The sequence below is a fragment of the Dendrobates tinctorius genome, unplaced genomic scaffold, assembly GCF_039654945.1.
Source record: "Dendrobates tinctorius isolate UK_male_01 unplaced genomic scaffold, ASM3965494v1 ptg000003l, whole genome shotgun sequence".
Lineage (NCBI taxonomy): Eukaryota > Metazoa > Chordata > Amphibia > Anura > Dendrobatidae > Dendrobates > Dendrobates tinctorius.
In genome coordinates, this window is record NW_027361671.1 from 92,081,690 (window position 1) to 92,107,659 (window position 25,970).

At 44.1% G+C, this 25,970-nt stretch overlaps 1 protein-coding gene across 2 annotated transcripts in view; it reads left to right on the plus strand.

The window, feature by feature from the left end:
* The window catches only part of KSR2 (kinase suppressor of ras 2), an 887,084-nt gene that overhangs the window by 186,418 nt on the left and 674,696 nt on the right, over window positions 1–25,970 (plus strand). For both annotated transcript variants that reach the window (XM_073560006.1, XM_073560082.1), the window contains exon 3: window positions 21,151–21,301. In XM_073560006.1, coding sequence (XP_073416107.1) covers window positions 21,151–21,301 — 151 coding nt within the window. The remainder of the gene's footprint in view (window positions 1–21,150; window positions 21,302–25,970) is intronic.

Here is a 25,970-nt window from a genome sequence, read left to right on the forward strand (position 1 = left end):
GGGGAATGATAATTACAGGGATAAGAGACTTCCTGTTTATACATAGAACAGAGAAAACAGAATTATTAACTGGGTGGAAATCTCTTGATGATAAAACTGTGATTTTATTAAAAATAAGGCAAATAGCCCAGTAAGTGACACATCACTGGAATCAGTGTCTCTGTCTCTATGTTATGCTGCTCTCAGATTAGATCGCAAAAGCCTGGTAACAGGGTCCCTTTTAACCCCTTAACGACAGCCGATACGCCTTTTAACGGCAGCAGTTAAGGATATTTATTCCTCAGCGCTGTTTTTTAATGATGCTGAGAAATAAGGTTATAGCGCCCCCCCAGTGTTGGAAAATCTCTGGGGTCTCAGCTACCAGGACTAGCTGAGACCCTGGAGAACATGATACGGGTTGTTTTTTTCTGACCCCAGTGTTGTGATCACCGTTATTTACGGAATAATGGCGACCGCAAAAAAAAGTCAGATTTCCTATTTATTTCTCTCTCCTTTGATATGATCTAGCACCTCAGAGAAGAGAGAAATGGGGTCCCCCGAGCCCTCCCTTTACCTGTGGTGTCCTCTGGTCCCTCCGGCTGTGTCCCCCAGCCCTCGGCGTCTGGAAGAAAATGATCTGCCAGCCAACACTCAACAACAATAGATTTGTCCTATTGGTTTACTTTGATCACTGTGATAGGGTCTATCACAGTGGTCAAAATAAAAAAATAGTAAATCAAACTTCCCTTTATCACCCCCTTTAGTTAAAAATAATAAAATAAAAAATTATTTTTTTTCCATTTTTCCATTAGGGATAGGGCTAGGGTTAAGGTTTATGGTTGGGGTTATAGCTAGGGTTAGGGTTTGGGTTAGAGCTAGGGTTAGTGTTGTGAGTTCATTTTTCCCTTCACCGTTGAGGTCTGATGAACTCCCTCCTCTGGTGAAGGAAGGTAGTGAGGCTGATTACCAAACACCTGGGCAGCTAGATGATGACTGGGTGGCTGGAATTGAGGACTGGATATAAGGCAGCCGACGCCCTTCTGCCTTGCTGGTGATCCTGCTGGATTCTTGGAGACCAGTCTGATTCCTGCGTCTCAAAGCTAAGTTTTTCTGCTCTGCTTTGTACACTTCAGTTTTGTTTTTGTTTTGCCTTGTTTTTTGGGAGTTCTGCCATCCCCGGCCGGGGGTGAGCTGAATTCCATTTTTGTCTCTGATCTGTTGATCTTTTGCTCTGTCTTCAGAATATACCTGAGTGCTGATTTAGTCTTTTGAAGCCTAGCGACTTCAGGGCCTGTTTTTCCTATCAGTCGGTTGGCACATTTTGGATAGGGTTTTTGCGGATGGCAGACAGCAGCTTTCCTATCCTGTCCTATTTTAGTTAGCTTGGGCTCCATCATTTGCTCAACCTATCTTTCTATCTGTGTTAGTGTTTTCATCTTGCTTCACCGTCATTATATGTTGGGGGCTGCCTATTGCTTTGGGGTCTGCTGTGGGGCAGTTTAGTTTTTCCCCTTTCTGTCTTTAGGCTATGTAGTTCTCCGGCTGTGATCGAGGGGTCTAGGGCACCGTAGGAACCCCCCACGGCTATTGCTAGTTGTTGTGGATAGGTTCAGGGGTCTGCAATCCGATAGCTGCCAACCTCTCTGGTTTTTCTGGACGTAGCTAGTATTTTGTTTTTTCCTCCTTCGGTGACTCATCATAACAGGTTAGGGTTGGGCTAGGGTTAGGGTTGGGGCTAGGGTTAGGTTTGGGGTTAGAGCTAGGGTGAGGGTTGAGGTTAGAGTTGTGTTGGGGTTAGGGTTGTAGTGTTGGGGTTAGGGTGGTGTTGTGGTTAGGGTTATGGTTATTGTTGAGATTAAGGTAAGGGCTGTGTTAGGCTTGGAGTTAGAATTGACAGGTTTCCACTGCTTAGGTACATCAGGAGGTCTCCAAATGTGACATGGCGCTCGCCATTGATTCCAGACAACTTTGCATTCAAAAATTCAATCAGTACTCCCTCCATTCTGAGCCCTGCCATGCGCCCAAACAGTGGCTTTCCCCCACATGCAGGGGTATTGGCATACTTATGAGAAATTGCACAGCAAATTTTGGGGTCCATTTTCTCCTGATACCCTTGTGAAAATAAAAAAGGTTGGTTCCAAAGTAAATTTTTTGTGATAAACGTAAAAATTTTTTTTTTTTCGGTTCGACATTGCTTTAGTTTTCGCGAAGCACCTGAAGGATTAATAAACTTCTTGAACGTGGCTTTGCACACTTAGAGTGCAGTTTTTAGAATGGTGTCACTTTTGGGTATTTTCTGTTATATTGACCCCCCAAACTCACTTCAAATGTGAGGTGGTCACTATAAAAAAATGGTTTTGCAAATTTTGTTGGAAAAATCAGAAATCGCTGGTCAAATTTTCACCCTTATAACGTACTAACAAAAAAAATTATGTTTCCAAAATTGTGGTGATGTAAAGTAGACATGTGGGAAATGTTATTTATTAACTATTTTGTGCGATGTAACTCTTTTGATTTAAGGGCATAAAAATTAAAAGTTTGAAAATTGCTAAATTTTCTACATTTTTGTCAAATTTCTGTTTTTTCATAAATAAATGTAGGTCATGATGAAGAACTTTTACCACGAACATGAAGTACAATATGTCATGAAGAAACATTGTCAGAATTGATGGGATCGATTGAAGCGTTCCAGAGCTATAACCTCACGAAGTGACAGTGGTCAGAATTGTAAGGGTGTGTGCACACGCTGCGGATTCTGCTGCGGATTTTTCTGCGGATTAGCCTGCGGTTTTCCCTTCGATTTGACACCAATACAATAGAGCAGGTGTGAAACTGCTGCGGATTCCCCACAAAGGAGTGACATGCTGGGGATTTGAAACCGCAGCAAATCCGCACGGAAAAAGCCGCACCGTGTGCACTGCGGATTTTGCTTTCCTTAGAATATAAAGGTACTGTACCCCACAGCAAAAACTGCTGCGGATCCGCAGGGCCAAAACCGCTGCGGATCCGCAGCAGAATCCGCAGCGTGTGCACATACCTAAAAATTGGTTGGTCATTAAGTACCAAATTGCCTCTGTCACTAAGGGGTTAAGAGAATGCTATGGCCCTGATTCATTATTGCCTTTGCACCTCTTTTTTTTGCCTAGCTTTATGTGTATTGAGCTTTATTTTATTTTTTTTGCACCCAATTCACTATTCTTATTGGTGCTTTCCCTGAAGTCGGTTTCATTTGTTCTCTGCTTTGTGGGTAGAGTTTAGCAATTCCAGATGTTTTAGGCTAAGTGCACACATACTTTTTAGCCCTGCAGATTTTTCCGCGCAGAATTGAAGAAATCCGCAGGTCAAATTACCTGCATTTTTCCTGCGGATTTCTTCCTTTTTCTTGCGGTTTTCTTGCGATTTTTGTGCGGTTTTCCCCTGTGGATTTCCCCCTGCGGATTTGGAGAATGGAGCAGGTGGAAAACCGCACAAAAGAAGTGACATGCTGCATATTTTGAACCACGAGAAAACTGCGCAGAAAAATCCTGCACAGCGTTTTTTTTTTAAAATTGACTAACATGCTACTGTACATCACAATGCGGATATGCAACGTTTCTGCGCGGAAAAATCCGCTGCGGATTCGCTGGATATCTGCATCGTGTGCACATGGCCTAAGCCTGGTTCATCAATTGTGACTTTTTAAAGAGTCTCAAAATTTGACTCAACTTCGCTCAAGTCCCCCCTCCCCGAGTGTATTTTTGAATTTGCACCAAATGAATGGATCGCCACCTAAATGAGTTTGACGCCAAAAACTGCAACTTTTACCTCAAGACATAAAAAGGAAAGTGATTTAAGCCCCCCATACAAATGATGAATCGGGGCCTATGTGTATATTTTATTTTTCTTTACTAGTGAGAAATGATATGAGGGCCATAAGAAAGGAACAAGGTTTTTTTTAAGTGCTGTGGCACTGGTGAGATTGGTGATAAAGCAGATGCTTTCAGTAAGTAATTAACGGAGGGCGAGATTATGCAGTGATGACGGAAACCTTCATGAGACCCCTATGTATAACACAGGGAATTTATAATACAATTAGATATACCGTAGTTATTGACTTAATTGGGCTTCACACCGATGATTAGGTGATTATATATAACTTTTTATAAAAAAAAGCCTGCACGCTAGCACGAGTTACAGCTGAACAAGAAAACTGTTTTATATTCTGACAATTATTTGCAGATATGTGGGCGTCTGCCATGAAAATGTCCAAGAGTCCAGGCAGTTTCTACTAATTGTGTTTATTGTGTGTGTGGGCAGTAGTAGTGTGCGCGGGTCACACTTGTGTGGGCAGAATCCTCGCTGCTGAACACAAAATGTAAAATCGTAACATGTTTTATTTGTAGAGGCTAATGTAATATTGCAGAAAATGAATATTTGCTGAAAATGTGGCCGTGCAGGTCTGCTCTCCCAGACTTATACACCGCCTTGTTGTTTGGTCAGTCTGTTTGAAAACTTTTAGTTAATGCAGTTTATGTTGAGGCAGAAAAATGACGCTGCTCGTATCTTCAGTTCATGGTCGGCAATCTATGAGAATATTCAGATAATGTACTACTCTGGCTCAGGAAATCAAATCTCCCATGTTTGTTTGCTCCCTCACCTTGTGTATCCCTCACACCGTCCATCGCATTAATGCAAAGAAGTGCTTGTTAAGTACGTGAAATCTGATTGCTGTAATGTTCTGCTATGCTGACACTTTGTATTTCGTATATAACCAGATTTATTTTTAAAGTATTTCCCAACTTAAATTAAAGGATGTCTTTGCTATTGTATAACATGTTCCAACTAGGTATTCAGGAAGTCGGCCCATGTCAAGAGTACTTGTCATATCCCCAAACTCTATTAGCTTTAATATTATGAGGTTAACCTGAAGAGTAATAGCGTTAGACCAGAGTCACGGTACTGTATAACACGGCTGAGTGCAATGCAATAAAACACCACATAGCACTCAATCCGGTGTTATTCTAAGGGAAAGCTCAGATCAGCCATTATTTTGTAATACCGATACGGCATGAAAGAACAATTGCAACACGCTGCGATTGCACCCAGGAATCAGATCGCACGCCCCCATATAAGTCTATCAGTGCGTGTGAAACATTGCACTGCACTCGGATAAAACCTGAGTGCATTGTGATTCTCGCCAGCACCGGCATCAGAGGAGATGGAGAAATTACTTTCTCCATCTCCTCCACAGCTGTGCTCCTACCCTGTCATGTGAGAGGAACGGAGCACAGTAGCATAACCCTCGCTTACGTTCGCAGCAGAGCAGGAGCCGAGGGTCATTAGCATATCGCATCAGATGCTCTCGCATCAAATGCTATACAGTAGTATGACTCCGGCCTAACAGTCCTGTCCAGCTGCCTTACTGAAAGCACAGCTACTGGGAGAAGATGAACTTTATTCATAGCGGCAGCTGCCACTCATGGACGCATGCCCGATGCGGCTTCAGTCACCACTCAGTATACTGTGAGAAGTGCTAAGAGTGAGCTGTCAATCATAGTGCTGGGGTGTGATTATTAATAAATTAATAATAATACATTTTATTTCTATAGCGCCGACATATTCCGCAGCACTTTACATTTCAGAGGGGATTTGTACAGACAATAGACATTACAGCATAACAATAATCACATAGATTATAACAAATACCAAGAGGAATGAGGGCCCTGCTCGCAAGCTTACAATCTATGAGGAAAAACGGGAGACACGAAAGGATGGGTGGTAACAGTTGCCCTGATTGTTTGGACCAGCCATAATGTTAAGTGTGTAACAGTACAGACAGAGGGCTAACGGATGCATAAAGCATGTGGGAACATGATGCGGGGAACCTGGTTATGGTAAAACTTTTGACTGTGCCAACTAGGGATAGTGTCACGTCGCCGTCAGACTCGGGGCCTGCTGTCCCGGCCTCGGCCACTAGGAGGCGCCGGACTGTCACATCGCCGTCAGACTCGGGGCCTGCTGTTCCTGCCTCGGCCACTGGGAGGCGCCGTGGTTCACCCCCCGAGTGATGGCGGCGACAGAGAAGGGGCTCCTGCGCAGGCATCTGATGGACACAGGCTCCACTCCTCTGTCAGTCATGAAGGGGTTGCTGCATCACCATCTGGCCTGGTCCTGGGGGTGGTCCTGATGACATCATCAGTCCAGGAGCTTGTGAGGGATTACCTGATCCCTCAAATACCTTGGGACTGGTCTTGCAAGCCGCTGGATATATTCTTGGTTCCCATATGTGCTACTGTGTGATTTGCTATTGTTTGACTCTGACTTCAGCATGGATTTCTGACCCCTCTACTGCCTGATGATTTTGTACCTCTGCTATTCTCCCGGTTTGTGACCTTGGCCTGGATATTCGACTCTGCCACTGCCTGCCGTTTCTGTACCTCCTCTGCTCTCCCAGTTTCTGACTACGTTTTTGGTTCCCTGCCTTCTCCCCTATTGGCGACCGTCCTGCTCTGGCGCTCTGCTCCACCAGACAGCAACCCCCTGGGCCTTGCTACAATTCCAGATCCCTGTATAGGGGTTAAGGGTCTCTGGGTTTCTCGGGGTGCTGTCCCTACTGCAGTCCAGATCCGCGGACGGACGTCACAGATAGATTAGGTTAATGTGTTGAGGCGGTAGGCCAGTCTGAATAAATGCGTTTTCAGGGCACGCTTAAACTTGTGGGGATTGGGGACTAATCGTATTGACCTGGAAAGTGCATTCTGAAGAATTGGCGCAACACGTGTGAAGTCTTGGAGACAGGAGTGGGAGGTTCTGATTGTTGAGGATGCTAACCTCAGGTCATCAGCAGAACGGAGGGCGCGGGTAGGGTGGTATACTGAAACAAGGGAGGAGATGTAGGGTGGTGCTGAGCCATGGAGAGCTTTGTGGGTGAGGGTAATAAGTTTGTACTGGATTCTGGAGTGGATGGGTAGCCAGTGTAATGACTGTAACAAGGTAGAGGCATCGGTGTAACGATTGGCGAGGAATATGATCCTGGCTGCAGTATTCAAGACAGATTGGAGAGGGGAGAGTTTGGTAAGAGGGATACCGATTAGAAGAGAGTTACAATAGTCGAGATGAGAATGAGTAAGAGAAACAGTAAGAGTTTTTGCGGAGTCAAAAGTAAGAAAAGGTCGAATTCTAGAAATGTTTTTGAGGTGCAGATGACAAGAGCGAGCCAGGGGCAAAGGAAAGCTCGGAGTCAAGTATGACCCCAAGACAGCGGGCATGTTGCTGGGGAGTAATAGTGGAACCACACACGGAAATGGCAATGTTGGGTATAGGTACATTAGTAGAGGGAGGAAACACAAGGAGTTCAGTCTTTGACAGGTTCAGTTTCAGATATAGTGAGGACATGATGTTAGACACAGCGTTTAGACAATCGCCGGTGTTTTCTAGAAAGGCTGGCGTGATGTCAGGAGAAGAAGCGTATAATTGGGTGTCATCAGCATAGAGATGGTACTGGAAACCAAATCTACTGATTGTTTGACCAATAGGGGCAGTGTACAAGGAGAAGAGGTGGCCTAGAACCGATCCTTGAGGAACCCCAACAGTAAGGGGAAGGTGAGAGGAGGAGGAACAGGCAAAAGATACAGTAAAGGAGCAGTCAGAGAGATAGGAGGAGAACCAGGAGAGAACGATGTCCTTGAGGCCAATGGAACGGAGCATAGTGAGGAGGAGCTGATGATCCACAGTGTCGAATGCTGCAGAGAGATTCAAGAGAATTAGCATGGAGTAATGACCATTTGATTTAGCTGTTAGTAGATCATTAGAGACTTTAGTGAGGGCAGTTTCAGTAGAGTGTAAAGAGTGGAAACCGGATTCGAGAGGGTCGAGAAGAGAGTTATCAAAGAGATAGCGGATAAGACGGGAGTGGACCAGGTGTTCCAGGAGTTTAGAGCTGAAGGGAAGATTAGAGACAGGTCTATAGTTAACGGCACAGTTTTGGTCGAGGGATGGTTTTTTAAGTAGTGGATGTATGATGGCATGCTTAAATGAGGAGGGAAAGATACCAGAAGAGAGAGAGAGGTTAAATATTTTAGTTAGGTGAGGGGTGACAGCAGGGGAAAGGGACTGGAGGAGATGTGACAGAAATGGGTCACTGGTGCAAGTGGTTGGGCGAGAAGATGCAAGGAGCCTGCTTACTTCTTCTGTGACTGGTTCAAAATCAGAGAGTGAGCTAGATGCAGTGGGGGAGGGAGGACAATGCATGGTATGAGGTGATTGGGAGATAATTTCCTGTCGGAGCTGGTCAATTTTTTCTTTGAAGTAATTGGCCAGATCGTCAGCTCGGAGCTCCGTGGTTGGGGCCTGTACTCTTGGGTTGAGTAGAGAATGAAAAGTGTCAAAGAGACGTTTAGGGTTATGGGACAGTGAGGTGATGAGGGTGTTGAAATAGGTTTGTTTGGAGAGGTGAAGGGCAGTGTTGTATGTTCTAAGCATAAACTTATACTGGATGAAAGAGTGCTTACTCACTGTGTACTCAGCGGTCACTGATGACACTTTGGACACTCCTCTATGACTGTAAAGCAGCACCCCTGTGAGGAATAAAATTTATTTTCACCCAGTAGCCATGTTTTCAGTAAGGCACTGTAAGGCCACATTTACATATTCAGTATTTTTGGTCAATATTTTATCTCAGGTTGTGCAAGCCAAAACCATTAGTGGGCAATAAGTACAGAATTGCTGATATGTTTCTATTTTTCTTTTCCTCTGATTGTTCCACTCCTGGTTTTCACTTACACATACTCAGGTAAAGTACTGACCAAATACTGAGCGTGTGAACGTATGGCACTTTGTGGTGTAAGTTATGAAGAATTGGTCGGCTTTGCCCCTCCTTATTAAGCTTTGCCCAGTGTACAAATAGTTTCTCAAGCCATTATAAAATCATCAAGTTACACAAAGCTTTGGCAACATTTTAGGCTATGTGCACACGTTGAGTATTTGCTTGCAGAAATTACTGCAATTTTTCTGAAGCTCTTGACAGGAAACACGCTGCGGAAAAAATGTGCGTTTTTGTACAGCAATGAATGCTTTTTTGAGCTAAATAAAGATATTTAAAAAAAAGTTTTGTGATATAATTTCTTGGTTCAATACCACCTTTTTCATTCTTATGCAGTACCATCAGGGTAATGGGATTAGGGCTTGGTGTCAGCAGCTGTCATTGACACCTAGCTCTAGGCTCAATAATGAAAAGGTGTCAGCCCGACACCCTCATTACTAAACCGATAAGTAAACACAAACAAACACACAGATTGTCACCAGCCTATGTAGGAGTGTTAACAGAACGAATGTACATAGGCTGTAAACCAGACAGCAATTGCTAATTTTAAAGAAAAAAAACTGGAAAAAAAACTGTGGGCTCCCGCGTAATTTTAATAACCAGCAGAGGGAAAGCTGATGGCTGAAGACTGTTGTTAATATTCTGGGAAGGAGTCAATAGCCATAAAGGTTCCAAGGCTAATAATATCAGCTCACAGCTGTTTGTTTAGCCTTTACTGGCCTCTTACTGCAGGTCACCGCTTGTTACAGTCACAGCTGCGGGATCACGCTGACATCTGACAGCATGACCCCACAGCGCTCTGACCGACAGTCTGCGGCAGCGTTACCACAGGTCACAGTGACAGCTGCAGGGTCACACTGACATCTGACTACATGATCATGCAGCGCTCTGACCGGCAGTCTTACCGGCGGTAGCGTTACCACGAGTCACAGTCATAGCTGCGGGGTTGCGCTGTCATCTGACAGCATGACCCCGCAGCGCTCTGACCGACGGTCTTACCGGAGGTAGCGTTACCGCCATCAAGAACCACCACACTGGTGTTTCCCACGCTGTCACACAGATGACAGAGTGGGAAACACCATAGGAAGCTGACACCGATAATGTGGTGGTGCACCATCTTGCCAAGCATTCCTACATGAACAGTTTCCTGGAAAGTGGATTGGTCGTCGTAGGTCAGTTGAATGGCAAACAAGGTCTCCCGATCTGATCCCCTTAGACTTTTTTCTTTGGGGTCATCTGAAAGCAGTTGTCTATGCTGTGAAGATACGAGATGTGCAGCATCTGAAACAACAGATATTGGAAGCCTGTGCTAGCATTTCTTCTTTGGTGTTGCTATCAGTGTGTCAAGAGTGGGAGAAGAGGGTTGCATTGACAATCCAACACAATGGACAGCACTTTGAACCACGTTCTATAAGTGGTCATAAACTTGTAAATAACTCATGAAAGAATAAAGTTACGTTAAAACCAAACACACCATTGTTTCTCTTGTGAAATTCTCAATAAGTTTGATGTGTCACATGACCCTCTTCCCACTGAAAAAAATAAAGTTGGATACAAAATGGCCAACTTCAAAATGGCCACCATGGTCACCAACCATGTGAAAAGTTTTCCCTCTCCCATATACTAATGTGCCACAAACAGGAAGTTGATATCACCAACCATTCCCATTTTATTTAGGTGTATCCATATAAATGGCCCTCCCTGTAGATTCTATAAGCTGCTTTCACATTTTTTTTTTGCCACAATCCTATCTCAGCAAAACAAAGCATTTTTCTTCTGTCATGGCCACATAAGACCCATTCATCCAAAAAATACATTACACCAAAAAAAAATGGCAGAAATGGCCGTGACGTTTATTTGGGTTACATAAGATAACTTTAATAAATAATTTCCATAAATAAATACCATATCACTTAAACCATATTACCAAGACATAACCAATCTACCCTAAACAAAGGGCGATCTCCCCACAATTAACATCACGACAGGGAATTGTAAGTAAAGGGGAGGGAGGGATCTTCTTTCTTCATCCAGCGACGTAATGGAGCTGAGCTTGCTGACAGGGCAATTTATACATAGAACTAGCCCTGCTAAAATGCATCACCACCAATCAGAAACAGTTTAAAAAGGCGCCAAGAACTGGATAAAACCAGTTTTTGTTTGTGAACGTGCTTGCCATGAAACAGTCACTTGACCTCAAATTGACCCCAGTACCACCTGTTCATATAATATAGAAAACACTGAAGGAAAATTCAGGGCCTAAGGTCTGTTTCACACTTCAGTTTTTTGTGTCAGTTAAAATCCGCCAAAATGGCGGAAAGCGGATCCGTTCCTAACTGATGTGAACGGATGCCACAGGATCCGTTTTTTGACGGATCCGCCGAATGAAGAATTTTAAAGGAACCGCTGGCTGGGAAGGAGAGAGAGAGAAAGAGAGAATCTTTTTCGTGCGCCAGAAAGGATTTCAGGGTTAAATTTCCGGCTGACTTCCTTTCTCTCGGCATGCGCACTGTAAAATGCGGATCCTACAACAAAAAAAAGTTGCAGGGTCCGTCCAGGCATGTCGGCGGACGCAATATATTTGGCGGATCCGCCAAAAAACATATCCAACGGATGGCCATCCGTCAAGATCCGCCGGTAATGCAACTCCATGAGGAAAAAAACGGATCCGCCCCAAAAAATTGTTTTAAAAAAGGGCGGATTTTGACTGATGGTCAAAAACGGAAATGTGAAAGAGGCCTAAGCGGCCATGAGTCCCCCCCTATATTAAATTTTGTCCTATGGGGGGGGTAACATTACGTAAAAAAAAATGTTATGCAGATGCAGCATGTGAATGCGGCCATATAGTACTGTATAATACAAATTAGCAGCATTTTCTGACTTTAATGAGGTCTATAAAGAAATCCCATAACAGAAGGAAAATAAAGTGTACAAAAACTTCTCAGTAAACCCAGGTTTCCTGGTTTTAACCTTTCCTGGGTGAGGTTTATCTTCCTGCCAGTAGTTTTCCTGATGCGGGAGATCGGGAGATGTGATCTGTGTATGAGAATTGTTTTCTGGCTTCAGTATTGCCTTAATCTCCCAGGACCATTTATCTACACTATGTTATTGAATACGATTCATTGCCAGGAACCTGGTACTTAACACAGGACGCACTGTTTACATGTCCCTCTGGAGCAGTTAATTATGCATTTGTTAATTATTCACTAGTATGCCATCATGCTATGAGCCCTCAGGACATGGAGTTACTGTACTTTCCCATATAGCTGGTTAGGCTCTCTTTTTTTTTATGAAGCTTGTTTTGTTTTTTTTTCTGCATTTTTTTATATATTTTCTAAATATTATTGTATTAAAATAAAAAAATAGCTCTTACCATGCAGAATACAAATCACCAAAACCAACCCATGTATGCTGAGCCAGCAGTGCTTGTGATCCAGAGGATTGAGGATGAAGTGGTGGAAATGAGATATAAAAATTGTTTTAAGTTGTGAATCAGGATCAGTACAAGAAAAGTGAAGCAAAATATTGTACATATCATATACTGCATGTATGTGTGAAATTAAAGACTTAAAAAAAGTATTTATAATTGGAGCTACTGGTGGAAAGCACAGTTGCATATATCATTTCATATTCCCTTAAGGGAAATCAAATTTTAGCAATGCAGATTAGCAGACTGTCAATTTTTCTTCTAAAAAAATAAGAATTTTTTTCTGTATAGTTTGTGGTGTAGTGACCACTGCGTCCACTAGGGGTGCTGTGTGGATGTCCCAGGAGAGAGGATGAGTGGCAGAATACTGAATGACCATTATGTATCTCAAGGTGGGTGGCCTTGGGATGGAGATTTGTGTGTGTTGATCAGCAGTGATACTGCTGAGGTGCTGTTTCAATGTGTTTGGGAAGTCTCCAGGTAACTGGTGACATGGGAGGAACAAGTTACCTGCAAACCCACCCAGGGTGTGTGTTTAAGAACGCTATTGTAAAGTGTGTATGAGTGGTTGAAGGACCTATGATGAGGTCATAGCCATGTGACCCGGTGGGCGTGGCTACGGACCATATAAGGTGGCCAAGGTAGGTCACATGGAGTGAATGCAGGGACCTGTTTGGTCCGTTTTGGAAGGTCCCGTCTGAGAGAGATGGGGCTGTCTTCCTGACAGCAAGTGAACGCTGTGTTAGTGGCTGCACGTACCTGATAGTTCCCTGGAGGGAATGGACATCTGCAGCGTGGTGAAGCAGCCATGAGGTAAACCCAGAGAGGGGATATAACTGTGAGGCTAAGAGAGCCCGTGTGCTGGACATAGCACAACCTGTGTGACCACAGGGATAACAGAGTGAAGCTCTGTCATGGACGCTATGCTGTTAATATGAACTTTATGTTGCTGGTCATGGTTTATGATGCCTAAATAAACCGCTTGGACTGTGATTGTTTTATGGAGAACCTGTGCCGGATGTGATTTATTGGCTGCCAAGCGAGTATCCCCTACCCGAATGACAGCGCTACCTTACAAGTTTGATATCTGTTTTATGCGTCAAAAAAGAAACAAATAATACAAAGCTATATACACTTTCCCATGTTAGCTGAACTGGGTAATTTAGGATCTGTTCACATGTCCATTCACTTGCAAAGCATTCAGCATTTAATTAAAAAAAACGGATCTTTTACAAACGAAGCAAAAACTAGAACAAAATGTAAATTTAAGCACCACTCTAGTGTTTTTTTTAATGCTGCGTGAGGTTGTCACCAATATAAGTTCACTGCACCTAGTATTATACTTAAAGGGAATCTGTCACCCTTTTATTGCCCTATGAGCGGCCGGCATTGACATCAGGAGCTTATCTACAGCATTCTGTAATGCTGTAGATAAGCCCCCGATGTAACATAGTAACATAGTTTTGAAGGCTGAAGGAAGACCTTATGTCCATCTAGTTCTGCCTATTTTTAGTGCAGCTGTTCTGCATTGTTGATCTTGGGGAAGGCAAAAAACCCACAGAGTAGAAGCCAGTTTTCTCCATAGGGAAAAAAATTCCTTCCCCTAAGCTGGGTCAACCATCTACCTATAATATTCTGTTATTCGTAACCTTCTATACTGTTACTCACAAGAAAAGCATCCATTCCTTTCTTAAATTCATTCAGTGAGTTGGCCATCACCCCTTCCTGAGGAAGAGAATTCCAGAGCCTCACTGCTCTTACCATGAAGAACCCTCTTCTATGCTGGTGCAGAAATTGTCTTTCCTCCAAACGAAGAGAATGCCCCCTTGTTCTTGTCACAGTCCTTGGTACAAACAGTTCATTGGAGAGATCTCTGTGTTGCCCTCTGATATACTTGTACATATATATTAAGTCTCCCCTAAGTCTTCTCTTTTCTAGAGTAAATAGACCTAATTTTGATAACCTTTCTGGGTATTGTAGTGAACCAACTCCATTTATCATTTTAGTAGCCCGCCTTTGAACCCTTTCAAGTTCAGTAATGTCTTTCTTGAGCACCGGCGTCCAAAATTGCACACTATACTCCAAGTGTGGTCTGATGAGTGATTTGTACAGAGGGAGAATTATGTTTTCATCTCGTGTCCCCAGACCTCTTCTAATGCATCCCATGACCCTATTTGCTTTGGTGGCAGCTGCCTGACACTGGGCACTCCAATTGAGCTTCTTATTGACTAAGATGCCTAAGTCTTTTTCCATGTCTGATTTCCTCAGCAGTTTCCCATTTAGTAAGTAATTATAGCATCTGTTTCTCCTTCCCATGTGCATAACCGTATCTGTGTTAAACCTCATTTGCCATTTTTCTGCCCAGTTCTCCAATTTACTCAAATCTGTCTGTAGTTGCAAACTGTCCTCCTTTGTGTTAAAAGTATTTAAAACACTTGCTTTTCCCACATCGCTCTCTATGATTTCACCCTCCTTGTTCTTTAAAGGGCCAACACAATCAATTTTAACCTTTTTACTGCTTATATAATTAAAGAATAGTTTGGGGTTTGTTTTACTTTCCTTAGCAATGAGTCTCTCAGTTTCCACTTTTGCTAAATGTATTTGTTTTTTACACATTTTATTTTTTTCTCTATAACTTTTTAATACTTCTTCATTGCCTTCTTGTTTTAGCTTCCTAAATGCCTTGTTCTTGTTATTTATTGCCCTTTTTACATCCTTATTTAGCCACATTGGTGTTCTCCTGTTCCTAGCCCTTTTATTTCTGTACGGTATGGCTAGCTCGCAGTGGGTGTGTAAAACTGATTTAAATATTTCCCATTTATTTTCTGTGCTCCTATTTTTGAGGACATTTTCCCAATCAATTCGGCGACAGTCCTTTCTAAGCTGATCAAACTTTGCTTTCCTGAAATTCAGCATTTTTGTAACCCCCTTCCAGGGCACCTTACTAAAGGACAAGTGGAATTGTATTATATTGTGGTCACTGTTCCCTAGGTGCCCATCGACTCGTACTTCTGTTATTCTATCTGGCCTGTTGCTTAAAATTAAGTCCAGAAGGGCTGTCCCTCTAGTTGTGACAGATAATTATCCTTGGTCACTGACAGAAATTGGTTTCCTTTCTGAGATACGCAGGTTTCAGTTTCCCAGTCTATGTCGGGGTAGTTGAAGTCCCCCAAAATAATCACCTCATTGTGATTTGCTGCTTTGTCTATTTGTTTCAGTAATACATTTTCAGTGGTTTTTAATATTTGGTGGCTTATAACAAACCCCTATGAGGATTTTATTACTTTTCTCTCCTTGTATCTCCACCCATAGAGACTCCACCTCTTCATTTCCCTCTTGTATATCTTCTCTTAGTGTGGGCTTTAAAGTGGACTTTATATATAGACAGACTCCACCCCCTTTCCCTTTTTTACGATCCCTCCTAAACAAATCATATCCTTGCAAGTTAGCCGCCCAGTCATAGCTGTCGTCTAACCATGTCTCAGTTATTCCTACTATGTCGTATTTTTCCTCATACATTACCAACTCCAGATCTTCAATCTTATTGGTCAGGCTTCTTGCATTGGTCAGCATGCAGGAAAAAAGTTTTACTTCATTTTTCTTAGCTTCCTTCTGAGTACCCTGTCTTGGGTCCTCTTTACCACATCTAGTATCCTAGATTAGTTTGTCCTTTTGCTGCATGTTCTTGTCTGCTGTTTTTCCTCCCATCCCCTCTTCTTCTAGTTTAAAGCCCTCCTGATGAGTGTGGCAAGTCTTCTGGTGAATGTGTGTTTCCCAGGTTTTGTGAGGTGTATCCCATCTCTTGTGAGAAGTTCATCGTAGAGGTAATTCACGCCATGGTCCAAGAATCCAAATCCTTGCTGCCTGCACCACCGTCATAGCCAGTTGTTCACCTCTAGTATCCTATTCCATCTTCTGATGCCATGGCCATCGACTGGGAGGATTGATGAGAAAACAACCTGTACTTTCCGTTCCTTTATTTTCTTCCCCAGAATTTCAAAGTCTTCGCAGATGGTAGGTCATTTCTTGCCATGTCGTTTGTGCCTACATGTATCAGTAGGAAAGGGTAGTCGTCCTTGGATTTGAGGATAGTTGGTATCCTGTTGGCCACATCCTTGATTTTTGCTCCTGGGAGGCAGCATACTTCTCGTGCGGTTATGTCTGGCCTGCAGATAGTTGCCTCCGTGCCTCTTAGTAATGAGTCGCCCACAAGTACCACTCTTCTTTTCTTTCCGGATGCACTGCTTGTTGCTCGTGAGTGTTTTTGAGTGTCATTTGTTTCCGCTTTTGTTGACGGAGTAACTTCTTTTGTTGATAGTGTGTCTTCTCTTGTAGATATGGTATCATCCTGAGCTGTGCCATTTTCGTTCTCCAGCATGAGGGCTTCATATTGGTTGCTAAGCTGTGTGGGTGGTGATGACCACTTGATCCGTTTGCTTCTTTTCGTCACATGGCTCCACTTTTCAGCCTCTGTATGTGCTCTGAAGCTTTTCTCACTTTCCAAATCCTGAATGGTTGCTTCTGCTTCATCCAAGAAGTCCTCATGTTCTTTAATTGCCTTCAATGTTGCTATTCTTTCTTCCAGTCCCTGCACCTTTTCCTCTAAGAGGGCAACAAGTTTGCACTTCTGACAGGTAAAGTTGAGTTTTTGGGCCGGAAGATCCGTAAACATGTAGCATGTGTTGCAGGTGACCATGTGGATTTTCTTCTCTTACATATTGCTGATGCAGGCTATGATGGGTGGAAACTCCCAGCGATCGATCAGCTTAAGGCGACTCTTCTCCTCTTCCCAGAATGCACCGGAAATATGCAGATGAGCTTCCTGCTTCTCCAATCCCTGGTAACCTGAAAGATAAGAAAAACACGTTAGATTATACTCCCCGGAGGAGGCGGTCTGGTCCGATGGGTGTCGCGGTCCGGTCCGACGCCTCCCATCTTCATACGATGCTGTCCTCTTATTCCGTTCCTGTAGTGGTTCCGGCGCAGGCGCACTGCTCTGCCCTGTTGAGGGCAGAGCAAAGTCCTGCAGTGCACAGGCATCGGGAGAGGTCTGGCGCCTGCGCACTGCAGTATTCTGCTCTGCCCTCAACAGGGCAGAGCAGTGCGCCTGCGCCGGGGCCACTACAGGAAGGGAAGAAGAGGACGGCATCGTATGAAGATGGGAGGCGTCAGACCGGACCGCAACACCCATCGGACTGGACTGCCCCCTCCAGTGAGTATAATTTAATGTGTTTTTCTTATCTTTCAGGTTACATTGGGGGCTTATCTACAGCATTACAGAATGCTGTAGATAAGCCCCTGATGTCAATGCCGGCAGCTGATAGTCCAAAAAAGGGTGACAGATTCCCTTTAACATTCGCCATCTTCATATTTTATTAGGGTACTTTTGCAGATTGTGACCTGCCGGATTGCTCCAGTGTTTGCTGAGTGAGCCGGAAGTCACTACTTAATGTAAGTCTATGAGAGCCAGAATGAGGATCTCATAGACTTAGGGCTCTTTCACACATCCTGATATTTCCAGTACTGGAAAAACCAGTACCGGAGATATCAGTGTCCGTGTCTGTGTATTTAAGAAGACAGCTTACATCATGGTCCCCTGCTTACTTAGCGATCAGTGCAAGTAGGGGACAATGTTGAGAGTTGTATTCAACTGATAACAGCAAGAGCAGGCGTTGGTTGATGGTAGTATTCAACCTGCGCTATAAATAAATAATTAAAAAAAAAATTTTTTTTTACATGGGTTCCCCTGTATTTTTGATAACCAGCCAGGCAAAACTTACAGCTGCGGGCTTCAATGGAATGGGCGTTAGGTGAGTGTAACTGTGTTTGCTATTCTTAAATAAAAAAGTCAAAGTGTGTTTTGTTTTTAGTTCAAATAAAAGACTTTATACCTGCTGTGTTTTTATTTACAATACTAGATGGAGGCCCGATGCTATTGCATCGGGTTTGCGGTAATGTCACTATAGGGGCAGGCTTTGCAGCATTGAGAATCTCTCCCCCCATGTGCTTACCCACCTATCCACTCTCTCTTTCCACATGTCCTTACTTCTCCCGTCTGTGCTCTCTTCTTTGACCTGTCTACCCCATGTGCTATCCCTCTTGTCTGCTGTCTCTCCCCTTCCTGTGCTGCGTTCTCCCCTCATGTGCTGTCCCATTTGAGCTGTCTCCCCCCTGTGCTCTGTCTCTCTCATCCCTGTGTCTGACCGTGTACAGAACATACCACAGCTCCTGGGCAGGGGAGAAAGCAAAAGACAATACTGACATTACAGCAGGAGATTGCAGAGGATACATTTTGTGAGGTAAAATATTGTTTAAAAACAGTCAGTGAAATATTGGGTAGCATTAGCACTGCTCTCGGTTGTAAACTAATTAACCCTTGAGATGGATTGCAGCGTAGGACATGACTGTACAGCGGATAGGTATGGGATATTGTTGCATTTTTATTTTTAATTTTTTTTACAGAACAAGGGCTTTGATTGAATTCGGAGTTTAATACAGATGGCAAACCTGTGTGTTTAATTATTTCATTAAAATACTTTATTCTTAATGTGTGTGTTTTTATTAACCCTTTCATACTATAAGATTAATGATGGATAGGTGTCTTATTGACACCTCTCCATTATTAACCGGGCTTAATGTCACCTTACAATAGCACGGTGACATTAACCCTTATTACCCCATATGCCACAGCTACACGGCAATGGGAAGAGAGAGGTTAAGTGCCAGAATTGGCACGTCTTACAGATGCGCTTTTTTGGGGTGGGTGGGGGCAGATTTTTTTTTTTTTTTTTTTTAGCCAGTGGAGGGCCAATAACAATGGTCCCTTTCTAGGCTATTAATATCTGCCCTCAGTTACTGGCTTTCCCTCTCTGGCAGAGAAAATTGCGCGGGAGCCCGCGCAATTTTACCACTTGAAGGATGAGGATGGAACTTGTGGAGCCAATAAATTAGGCTTCCACATTATTCATGATTTTTTGGGCCAGTATCTATTATATGTTCATTTTGCAAGCCGGTGAGAAAATCTTGCCATACGGATGTCACATGGATACTTAGATGCGAGAAAATAGCATTCTCGCATTGCACACGGATGACATATGGATCATTGTTCAAGGAACATTTCTGCGATTCTCGTCCGTGAAAAATGGACCGTGATTTTTTTTTCTTATACGTTGCGTCTGACTCCAGCCTAAGGGACATTGTGTACTAAACCAATATTTACTGCATTTCAATGTTAATATTCCAAAATTTTTGCCTTTCAATTATTTTTTAATTGAAATATTATTAGGGCTAATACCCATCACAGTGAAAAAAAAAACAGTCCAATTTCGGTGATGAAAAGTGGGACAAGTGTCATGCGATTTTTCATGCGAGTACAATCCGATTTTGAACACCTAGCATGCTATTTACATGCAATGCGATTTTAATATGACTTTTGACAGAGCAATCGTTTATGCAATTTACACATAGTTTTCCAAAGAAATATTCTTCAAGATATATATGAGATAGATACAAAAAGATAGCTATAGATATGCGAGTGAAATATATAATCAGTGCTTTGTATGTAGTTTACGGTACATATTTCTTTTTTAGTGAATAAATTCCTTTCGGGAAAAAAAATGGCATGGGATCACCTGACTTTTTATTAATTAGCAAAGGGAAAGCTGGGGACAGATGTTTATAGCCTGGGAAAGGGTTAATACCCATGAAGTGTCAAAAAAAATATGACATAGGGTCCCTCTATAATTAATAACCAGCAAAGGCTAGACAGGAGCCATGGATATTGGTCCCCTCCCAGACTAAAAACATATGCTCTCAGCCGCCACAGAAATGGTGCATCCATAAGATGCACCAAATCTGACACTTGCACCATTGCGGTGGCAAGGGGGGTGATAGTTGGAGGGGGGGTTTGATGCCACCTTTATATTGTCAGGTGACATCAAGCCTAGACGTAAGTTATGGAGAAGTGTCTATTAGACTCCCCCATTACTAACCCCATAGTTATATTGTATAAAAACACACACCCCGAATAAATTTCTTTAATTGAAATAAATTACACAGGCTCCTTTAATGACTCTAAATTAAACCAAACCAACTATACTCATGTCAACACCCAGTCCACAGAAGTCAATGCCCCTGTAACAGGATTAAAACAATAACCAACTATATTTCTCACCTGTGCAGAGAAGATAATCTATTTGTCCCACGACTCATCTAGTACCGCTACATTTAGATGGCAGGCTGCAGTGTTGCATGGTACAACTATACAACCTGCCATCCACCAGAGACATTGAGCAGTGTGTGCTAGCTCTGCTTAGTGTCTCACAGTGAACTCTTATGACCTGACCGATGTCACCGCGAGTGTGAGAAAGTTCAACTCAGTTCAACTCACTGACGTTAGCGCGAGCACCATGGGAAAAGTTGCACTCGAGCTGACGTGAGTGAGTTGAACTGAGTTCATTGGCTGTGAACTCGCAAGTCCTTTCTGATTGCACCGCGAGCGTGTGAACTTTCTCATGCTCACGATGACATCAGTGAGGTGAAAGGAGTTCACCGCGAGGCACTGTACTGAGTAAGTACGCACAGCTCAGTGTCTCTGGTGATTGGCAGGCTACATAGTCTCTTCATGCAACAATGCAGCTAGCTACCTGGTTGTAGTAGAGCTAGACGCGCCGCGGGACAAATGGATTTTTATCATCTCAACGGACCGGTGTTGAATGTGGTTGTTTATTATTTTAATTCTGTTACAGGGGACATTGGCTTCAGTTTTTTATCGGATTGGACTCGTCCGTTTTACTCGCAGATGAGTATGAGCCCTTAATAATAAGTCTTTTATATATTTTCAATGGTGGGGGCACAATCAAGGTGTAATTCTGGTAGTGAAAATGTTATCACTCTCTGTAGAGTCTGTTAACACAGTCGTACTATTTTTCCACTATTGTTGCAGGAAATTGACCCCGGGCAGGTGACTTTGGAGGAGCTGATGGAAATGAATGATGAGCAGGTCTGTGAAACATTGGGAAAGTTTGGTGCCAGCAGTGAAGAATGTGGCCGGTTAAATGCCTCCCTCTCCTGTCTACGAAGTGTGCACAAGTCAGGTGAGAGCACTTGATATGGCTTGTGAATGCATCAAGTTACGTTCACACAAAGGTTTTTTTTTCACATTGATTTTGAAGCAGATCCGCATCAAAAACCGCCACGTGAATATCTTTACAAAAAAAAAGAAAAAGAGTCGGTGTGCAAGTGTTCCAAGAGCAAAGCAGCTTCTATAGTATAGAGTTTATCAAATATAGAAAGATAACCACAGTGTCTATAAAAGTGATGTATTGTGTGACAATACTCCTCCATACATATGGTAAGTTGCAAATTTGCTTTTTTTGTCTGTTTTTCGTTGCCGCTTTGTGCACCATATATTTCAACATGATGCACGAAAATTTAGTGAAAAATGAGTAAAGTGGTTTTGCGATTAACGTCCATAAAAACGCTCCAGGAAAGGATTGGAGTTAACAACTTTTTAAAAAGTTGTATTTGATGATTCAGTCTAAAATATGTGAAAAGCTGCATAAAAATATGAAAAATATCTAGAGTTGAGCGAAACGGGTCGGTCAAATTCATAAGTCGGCGACTTTCTCTGAAGTTGGGTTTCATAAAACAAAACCCGACCATAGCGTGAGGTCGGCCACGAGGTCGGCGACCAGAGCGCCAAAGTCGCGTTTCAAATGATGCTTCCAGCGCCCTTTTTCAGCCAGTGATGGAGGACGCACACTGTGGGCAACGCGATGACATGGGCATCGGTCACCACCATCTTTGAGAAGGGCATGCAAGTGATTGGCTTGCTTTGTGTGGCGTCACAGGGGCTATAAAAGGGCGTGCACGCCGACCGCCATCTTACTTCTGCTGATATTAGCATTAGGGAGAGGTTGCTGCTGCTGATTCTGAATAAGGGAGAGCGTTAGGCAGGGAAGAAGAACAAAAAAACTGCTTCTGCTGTTAGCGATTTCCACTGTACAACACAACAGTTTGTGTGCAGTGACAGGGGAGGCTATATTTTTGTGCATCAGCTCTGTTGGTTATTAGGCTGCCTTATAAGGCTCCCTGATAGCTGCAAGGCTGTTTGCACACTGCTGTGCAAACTGCTTTTTTAAAATCAAAAATACTTTTCTTCCTCTTTTCTGCACAGTTACCAAGCGTTCATTTTTCCACACTTTTGAGTGCAGCAGTCCTGCTTATGAGGCTGCCTGCTGCCATACTTGGACTGAGGGCATCATTGTCAGCCTCCTAAAATCTCTAGGGAGCTTCCATTTCTCCCCAATACTATATACACCTTGTACTTTGTCATACACCAGCCAATTTCAGCCTGTTAAATTGAGGTGTAATCTATAGTGGGCCTGAGATAATAGGTCAGCCTCCTAAAATCTCTAGGGAGCTTCCAATTCTCCCCAATACTATATACAGTATACCTTGTACTTTGTCATACACCAGCCAATTTCAGCCTGTTAAATTGAGGTGTAATCTATAGTGGGCCTGAGATAATAGTTCAGCCTCCTAAAATCTCTAGGGAGATTCAAATTCTCCACAATACTATATACACCTTGTACCTTGTTTTACAGTACCATATAGCTGGGTACATTTTTCCAAAAATGAGGAAGTATGGTGGAAGAGGTCGTGGAAGTGGGCCGGGGTTGCCAGCTGGTACTGATGGTGGTGGGGGTGCATCTGCTGGTAGTGGCAAAAGCTCAATAGCACCTAAGGCAGGAGGTTTTGAGCCAGTGTCATCGTCTGGTTCCACAAGGCCTCGAAGGCTCCCTTTTTCTGGGAGTAGGTAAACTGCTTTTAAAGCCAAAGCTTCAGGAACAAGTTTTGGCTTGCATTGCTGACACAGCCTCCAGCTCTATCGCCTCCTCTTCTGAAGTTTCAAAAAATAAAAGCACTGAGTCGTCAGTGGAGGCTCCTGGTCAGGAACAACACCTTTCCTTGTGTCCTTCACCCCTACCAAAAGTGAAGGATTGGGGCAGGCCACACTACAGATTACTCCATGGAGCTCTTTTCACATACCATGCCTGGGTTATCAAGTCAAATCGTGAATTCCCCAGTCCAAGATGAATCGGACAGGGAGTGCACTGATGCTCAGCCACTGCTAGATTTTTCTGCTGGTACATTCACTCAGAGCACTACATTGTCCTCGCAGTGTACTGAGGCAGAATCAGAGTCTGATGAAACTTAGGTGCCCCTTCCCGCATACTATACCATCTTACACGGTGACACAGAGGAAGGTGCACATGAAATTGAAGAGGAGGTGATGGATGACCCAGTTGTTGACCCAGATTGGCATCCATTGGGGGAAGAGGGTGCCGCTGCCAATAGCTCAGAAGAGGAGGAGGATCCGCAGCAGGCATCGACATCGCAACAGCTGTTATCTGGCATGCCCATAGCAGTCCAAAAACTGTTTACAAATACCCAAAGAGTTGCAGGACAGCTTGGCCAGACGGTCAAATTAGCACCGCGTGCAAGGCCTCAAAATGTCTTCCATAGTAGGAAGAGTGCAGTGTGGCACTTTTTTGAACAAAATCCTAATGATGAGGCAAAGGTTATCTGTAAGAAGTGCGCAAAGACCTTTAGCCGAGGGAAAAATCTGAGAAATTTGAATACCAGTTGCATGCTTAGACATTTAACCACCATGCACTTACAAGCATGGACGGACTACCAAATCTCACGTACCGCATGTGCACCTCCTCCGAATGAAGGTAGTCAGCAACGCTACATCGCTTCCCCCACTGTAAACCCACCGGTTAGCACACCACCAGCAGCAAATGTTGAGGTGTCATCACAAGGCCAAAGCAGTCAGGGAATCACAATGTTATTGCTACAAAAGACTGAATCTAGGCCATCAGCAAGACCACCAACACCATCACCAACCCTCTCTCAGTCCGCCATGTCCACCGCTAGTTCCACCATATCCAGCTCTCAAGTCCAGCTCACCCTACCAGAGATTCTCAGTAGGACAAGAAAGTACTTATCCTCTCATCCGCATAAACAGTGTTTGAACGCCCACATTGCCAAACTAATCTCGTTAGAGATGATGCCCTACCGGTTGGTTGAAAGCGAAGCTTTCCGCGAGCTCATGGCCTACGCAGTACCATGCTATGACCTACCCAGTCGGCACTTCTTTTCTCGAAAAGCCATCCCAGCCCTCCACCTGCATGTGAAAGACCGCATTATCCATGCACTCAAGCAATCAATGAGTGGAAAGGTGCACCTCACAACAGATGCATGGTCCAGTAGGCATGGCCAGGGCCGTTACGTGTCCATCACTGCGCACTGGGTTAATGTGGTGGATGCAAGGTCCACAGGGGACTGCGGCGGTGGGACAGTGCTGCCTAGCCCACGGTATAGGAAACAGTTGGCTGTAGGCGTTCGACCCTCCTCCTCCAGAAGCGAAAGCTCATCCACAGAGCACAGTCGCACGAGCACGCCATCCGCAGCTACCAGTGTTGCACACGAGGTGTCCCACTATCGAACAGCTAGTGGCAAGCGTCAGCAGGCTGTGTTGAAGATGATGTGTTTGGGCGACAACAGACACACCGAGAAGGTACTGGCCGACTACTTGCAGCGACAAAGTCATGGCTGGGCAGTCTACATCTTGAGGCAGGCAAGGTAGTGATAACGGCCAGAATTTTGTGGCAGCCATAGCCCTTTCAAAACTCAGACACATACCTTGCCTGCCTCACACCTTGAACTTGGTGGTGCAGTGCTTCCTCAATAATTATCCGGAGTTAACAGCCCTGCTCCATAAGGTGCGAAGACTGTGCTCGCACATCCGCCGGTCGCCCGTACACTCCAGTCATATGCAGAAGCTGCAGCGATTGCTCCACCTTCCCAAGCACCGCTTAATTATCGACGTTGCAACAAGGTGGAACTCCACCCTGCACATGGTTCAGAGACTGTGCGAACAGAGGCAGGCTGTAATGCATTTGTGGGAGGATACACGGGCAGGCAGTTTGAGGGCAGACATGGAGTTGTCTGGTGTGCAGTGGTCGAAGCTGAAAGACCTCTGTAAAGTCCTTCAGTGTTTTGAGGAATGCACACGGCTGGTAAGCTCAGATGATGCCATCATAAGCATGAGCATCCCACTTATGCGTCTGCTCATGCAAACTTTGATGCACATTAAGGAGCAGGCGTCTGCAGCCGAGGAGGAAGAGGAGGAGGGAAGCCTTGATGACAGTCATCCATTGTCTGCTCAGGGAACTCTCCTGGACGAGGTGGAGGAAGAAGAGGAGGAGGAGGAGGACGATGGGGATGATTATTTAGGGGAGGAGGATGCTTCTCAGGGGGCAAAAGAAAATGTTGGCGTGGCAAGGTCAGGTACAGGGTTTGTGCGTGACTGGAGGGATGTTGATTTGCCAGAAAGTGCTCCTCCACCCAGCACTCGCAGTGCATCATTGACACCTGGAACATTGGCCCACATGTGTGATTATGCCTTGCAGATCCTAAAAAGGGACCCCTGCATTGCCAAAATGATGAACGATGATGACTACTGGTTGGCCAGCATCCTGGATCCACGCTATAAAGGCAAATTCCAAAACATCATGCCACAGGAGAACCTAGAGCTAATATTGGCTAACAAGCAACTCTGGTAAACCGTTTGTTTGAGGCATTCCCAGCAAACAGCGGCGGTGATGGTTCTCCCGCGAGCCATAGGGGGCAACATGGAAGAGGTGTTCGTGGTGCACACAGCCGAAGTGGCGTTGGACACAGGGGTTTCATGAC